The following is a 5,792-nucleotide window of genomic DNA, read 5'->3' on the forward strand; positions in this document are numbered from 1 at the left end:
CTTTGGATCCAAAAAAAAATGTGGGGCCACATGTGTTTTTGAGCTATAGTTTAGATAAGCTTATCTAAGCTATAGCTTATGAACACTTTCCTCACTCTCTCTCTCTCTCTCTCTCTCTCTATATATATATATATATATATATATATATATATAAGATACAATAAAATTAATATTTTAACTTGAGTCAAAATCCTCTCTCTCTCTCTCTCTCTCTCTCTCTATATATATATATATATATATATATATATATGAGGAAAAGGATTGTACGCTCGACCGTACCTAAAGTTAGGTACGGTAGAGTGTCAAATCACATGGGTCCCCCATTTTTGGCGGGCATCTAAACCATTCATTTGCAAGGCCCCATCATAGATAGGGTGCATACCAAAAATCAGCACCATTGAATCATCCTAACCCCTCCAAAACTGGAGGGCAAAATGGGCAGATTTGTGGACAAACATTGTCTGTCCATTTTGGCCTCCACAAATGGATGGGTTAGGATGATCCTATGGAGCTGATTTTTGGTATGAACCCTATCTATGATGGGGCCTTGCAAATGAATGGTTTAGATGCTCACCAAAAATGGGGGACCCATGTGATTTGGCACTCTACCGTACCTAACTTTAGGTACGTCGAGCGTACAATCCTTTTCCTCTCTCTCTCTCTCTCTCTCTCTCTATATATATATATATATATATATATATAAGGAAAATGATTGTACACTCGAGCGCACCAAGCTTATGTACGCTCGAGTGCACCAAACTCATGTGGGCCCACTTTTTTAGGATGGTCCAAAGCATTCAATTGAAAGGCCCTTACATAGATGGGGTATGTACCAAAAAATAGCCCCATAGGATCATCCTACCCCATCCATTTGTGGAGGTCAAAATGGACAAACTCTGTTTGTCCACAAATCTGCTCATTTTTGCCCCCACTTTTGGAGGGGTTAGGATAATTTAATGGACCTGATTTTTTGTACACATCCTATCTATGATGGGGCCTTGCAAATAAATGGTTTGGATCACTACCAAAAATGTGGGACCCTTGTGATTTGGCACTCAAGCATCCCTAAGCTTAGGTACGCTCGAGCGTATAATCCTTTTCCTATATATATATAGGGAAAGGTGTGCGTACTCGGTCGAGTAGATAAGCTTATCTACTCGGTCGGGTTAAAAACAGTGGGGGCCCACATTTTTGGGGTGATCCAAACCATTCATTTGAAAGGCCCTTACCTAGATAGGGTGTCCACAAAAAATCAGCCCCATAGGATCATCCTAACCCATGCAATAGTGGAGGGAAAAATGGTGAAAAATGGACAAACACAGCTTGTCCACAAATCTGCAAATTTTTCCCTCCACTGTTGGATGGGTTAGGATGATCCTATGGGGCTGATTTTTTGTGGACACCCTATCTAGGTAAGGGCCTTTCAAATGAATGGTTTGGATCACCCAAAAAATGTGGGCCCCCACTGTTTTTAACCCGACCGAGTAGATAAGCTTATCTACTCGACCGAGTACACACACCTTTCCCATATATATATATATATATATTGCCCAATCACACCGGGGCCTACTTTGTTAGGATAATCCAAAGCATTCATTGAAAGGCCCTTACATAGATGGGGTGTGTACCAAAAATCAGCTCTATAGGATCATCCTAACCCATCCATTTATGGAGGTCAAAATGGACAGACATTATTTGTCCACAAATCTGCCCATTTTTGTCCTCCACTAATGGAGGGGTTAGGATGATCCTATGGAGCTGATTTTTGGTACACACCCTATCTATGATAGGGCCTTGCAAATGAATGGTTTGGATCACCACAGAAAATGTGGGACCCATGTGATTGGGGCGCTTAAGCTCACCAACACTTTCCTCTATAAAATTAATATTTTAAAACTCATACACTTGAGTCAAAATCCCCAAGGGATGTTTTTTGGATTGAACATGTTATTTATTGGCTTACTAGGACGGGAATGAGTCGACTTGGGCAAGTCAATGACTAGTTTTTAAACTTCACTCAAAATACTTTATGGTGAGTATGGATTATACATCATAGCATTTACTCACTTCTTTTAGTAGATTAATCAATCTTGTAAGGGCCCAACATGCTCAAACACACCCACCAAAGAATATAAAAGGGGTGAGAAAAAGAGAAGACTATCCTTTTTAGGATTTTCTATTGTTATCGGTATGGCGACTATCTTTTTTAAGGACTTTCCATTATTATCGGTATGGAGAAAGTGGTTCCTACCGTCTTATAACACAATTCATATTTAAGACGCATTTGTTGTCTTTCACTTTGGTTACTCTTAAGACTTTTTCACACAGCTCTTACATCAAACGTTAGCTACCCAACCGATATGCCAAAAGCCTCAAGACCGATAACTATTCTCTTACCCCTCTTGAGTTTCTTCTCTCTTCCCTTTCTTAACCTTAAGACTTAATCAGCACAGTTCTTCACTTTTAAAGGAAAAGTTGATCACTGTTTAGAAATTCCTATCACGATATCAATTAAAAATTCTAAAGCTACTCAGCTAAGCAACGTATGGCCATATAAAAAGGAAGCTGGTTTTGGTATTATAGACCTGATCAATACCACATGGCACGTGTGGCCCCATGAGTGATCATTAGGAAGAAAAAAAAAGCTCAAGTGTCCCTTATCAATGTGAAGTTTCTAGTAAGCTACCGATATTGGCACTACCATGTTTTAATAATTGCACAAACTTAACTTGTCTTTTCTTTCTTGATCGGCTTCCGAGACAAAATGTAATAACTTTTGATAGTTGTTTAAATAATAAAATACAAGATGAGTTAGTGCGATTATCAAAACATAGTAGAGCAAATATCAGTAGCCTTCTTTTAACTAATAATTACTGTATAAATGTAAATTTCTTAAGAGAAAACTGTTTCTGCGCACATGCACAGGGAGCTCCCTGCACACAAGTGGCTTAAAAAGCCACCGGTTGGTCGCTTTTGTAGACCTTGTAGAAGTGGACTCGCCATATGAACCAACCGGTGGTTTTATAAGCCACTTGTGTGCAGGGAGCAGGGCACGTGCGCAGAAACACTTTTCTCATTTCTTAATAGCTATTAAATATCTTATGGATGCAAAATTTTCAATATAGCTTATATATACAAGTTTCTTTATATATAGCTATTAATTAAAATCCTTACATTTCTAAGCTTTAGGCTCTAGCTCCATTTTTACCTTATAAAAATTGGATACTGATATTGGTAATTGCACAAACTCAGCTTGAAAGCATTTTGGGAACAGTAATAACCTTTGAAAGCTCTTTAAAACAGAAAAGACAATATGAGTTAGTGCAATTTAGTCATAAAATAGGCTCCTGACGTAGGGAGTACATGTTCTGATAGTAGCACTTAGCTTTTATAATTTAAACAGTTATCAAACGTTCCCAAAAGGCTGTCGTAAGCCAACAAAAAGAGAAAAGACAAGCTGAGTTTCTACAGTTATTAAACAGTCGTAGTGCAAATATCAGTAGCCCATAAAATAACGTATTTTTGGTAAGACCAGGGTTAGCGCGTGCCATTTCCGTTGAGTATCTTTACTTACCATTACTAACTTCTCAATAAAAATCCGCAAGAATATTGTGATGATGTGAAAAACAAGGGCGGTGGCTATTAAAAGCCAGAGAATGAAAAGCTTATTTCTTGCTTTCCTCTCTCCTTCTCCCCGCGCAATACTTTTTCCTCTGAGATAAAATGCAGAGGCAATCGTTAGGTTCTTCATCTTCGAAGCTCCAAATCCATGGCGGAAAAGATGAGAAATTCGAAGAGGAAGAAAGTGAGGAAAAGAAGGCGGAAAAGCTCGTCCGATCGAGTTTTCGAACAGAGAAATTCGTACATCTGATACCGGTTCTCACGATCTTTTGCTTCCTCGTTCTTTACCTCGTCTCATACGATCCGTCTCAAAACGGTAGGGTTTCGGTTTCTCTGTTTTTTTCTCATTCGTTTTTAATTCACTCTTTTGGGCGGTTTTTCACTGTTTTTGTTCCTTTTTCTTTTACTTCACGTTTTGGATGCATTTTCACCGTTCTCTGCTCTTTTACTTCACTTTTTCGACGGATTTTCACTCATCTTTGCTATTTTACTTCTGTTTTTGGTCAGATTTTCAGCATTTCTGCAGTTCTGCTCTTTTACTTCACTTTTTGAACGGATTTTCACCGTTCTCTGCTCTTTTATTTCCAGATCCAGAGTATTCCAGAGGTCACGAACGGTTTCTCCATCCAAAAGGTACAATGCAGATCAAGAGATCGAGGTTCTGATGGTTCTATACGATCATTAGTTCGTTTGTTTCTGATTTTACTGTTTTCACTGTTTTCTGCTCTTTTACTTCACTTTGTGGACGAATTTTTACCATTCTCTGCTCATTTACTTCACATTTTGGACTGATTTTCACAGTTCTTTGCTCTTTTACTTCCAGATCCAGAGTATTCAAGAGGTCACGAACGGTTTTTCCATTCAAAAGGTACAATGCAGGTCAAGAGATCGAGGATCTGATGTTTCTATCCGATCATTTGTTCTTCTTTTTTTTTTTACTGATTTTTACTGTTTTTGCCTAGACTCGGATGAGATCGGGAGATTAATTCAGGTGGAGAAGACAGGGATTTTGGCGATTCACAATCATCGGAGCTTGCAGGAAGTTGCCGGAGTGAGAACTCGAAAATCTCTCCCTTGGAATAATAATAATCTTCACAGGAAATTTGGGGATTTCTAGGGATTCTCACCTGCGGTCCGGACCCGCATTCATCTCATCCTTTGGCTCCGTTGATTGCCACGTGTCCGCGATTGGTTGGTTCGTGCTATTATTGTTCTCATCATCCATGCCTGGATTGGCTTTTAGGTTTCGCTTTTTGCTATTTTTGATGGTTTTTTTTAGGGCTAATCCCCGATATCTAGGCGATTTTACTTACTGCCAAAATCTCCTCGGACTGATAACCCGCACGACCATTTTTTTTTATAACGGGACGAGGCCACATTATTTTCCATTTTTTATCCAGCTGTCAAAGGCTGTTACCATTCCCAAAATCAGAGTCAGACGCCTGCAAAATAAAGTGAGTCATCTAATTATCAAAACATTGTAGTTGGATATTAGTAAATCGACTCCCCATGTGTCTTTCTCTCTCCTCTAGGTTAGAGAGAAAGTGGAGAGAGGTAGACACATGGGGAGTCGATTTATCACTGCCCTATTAGTAAATGTTTTAAATTTCGACCGAAATCTGAAATTTTGAATTTTCGGGTTCGGTCAACCCGAAACCGAAATTTGATATACTCGAAATGTTACAATATTTCGTGAAATTTCGAACAAAATTTCATTTTCCCCGACTTTTAGGCCAAAATTTAAGGAATTTCATCGATTTTTTAATTATTTAATTTCAACCAAAATTTTCTACATAATAAAATATACATTCATCTGGTTTCGTGGATTTCGCCCGAAATTTTGGTTTTGGTGAGGACCGGTACGCACTCCGAAACAGAAATTTAAAACCTTGATATTTACTAGGTCTACTGGTATTTTCACTTACCATGTTTAGATAATGATCCTAAACCCAACCCGTCCTTTCTGTTTTAACAGGCTGATGAAATCTTTTTGAGAATAGTAATAGCTTTTGACAACCAGTTAAATAATAAAAGTCAATTAGCGTTAGGCCTGATATCAAAACATGGTAGTACCAATATCAGTAGCCTGAGTTTTTGTTTTTTTGGTAGGTTCAGTAGCCTAATTTTGTATTAGGTTAAGTCATGGTTCTTAATTTTATATTGCAAAATTA

General features: G+C 38.3%; 1 protein-coding gene across 2 annotated transcripts; it reads left to right on the forward strand.

Moving 5' to 3' along the window:
• The first annotated feature begins 3,598 nt into the window (after nt 1-3,598).
• On the forward strand, nt 3,599-5,016 carry LOC143883447 (uncharacterized). Of its 2 annotated transcripts, none has more exons than XM_077386796.1 (4): nt 3,599-3,937; nt 4,210-4,254; nt 4,423-4,489; nt 4,584-5,016. In XM_077386796.1, the coding sequence occupies exons 1-4, from the start codon at nt 3,724-3,726 to the stop codon at nt 4,591-4,593; spliced, it is 336 nt and encodes a 111-aa protein (XP_077242911.1). In that variant the 5' UTR covers nt 3,599-3,723; the 3' UTR covers nt 4,594-5,016. The 2 variants fall into 2 exon arrangements, with proteins under 2 accessions (XP_077242911.1, XP_077242910.1); XM_077386795.1 differs by having other exon boundaries at nt 3,609-3,937; nt 4,445-4,489.
• The last annotated feature ends 776 nt before the right edge of the window (nt 5,017-5,792 follow it).

This window comes from Tasmannia lanceolata, unplaced genomic scaffold, assembly GCF_043159265.1.
Source record: "Tasmannia lanceolata isolate RefF3 unplaced genomic scaffold, GAP_Taslan_0.1 ptg000008l, whole genome shotgun sequence".
Lineage (NCBI taxonomy): Eukaryota > Viridiplantae > Streptophyta > Magnoliopsida > Canellales > Winteraceae > Tasmannia > Tasmannia lanceolata.

What these genes read in the sequence shown, in the direction of transcription:
- LOC143883447 (XM_077386795.1), top strand. Translation starts at nt 3,724, where the DNA reads ATGCAGAGGCAATCGTTAGGTTCTTCATCTTCGAAGCTCCAAATCCAT. An exon ending in ATACGATCCGTCTCAAAACG is followed by an intron (nt 3,938 to 4,209) that starts GTAGGGTTTCGG and finishes TTTTATTTCCAG; the next exon opens with ATCCAGAGTATTCCAGAGGT. An exon ending in ACGGTTTCTCCATCCAAAAG is followed by an intron (nt 4,255 to 4,444) that starts GTACAATGCAGA and finishes TTTTACTTCCAG; the next exon opens with ATCCAGAGTATTCAAGAGGT.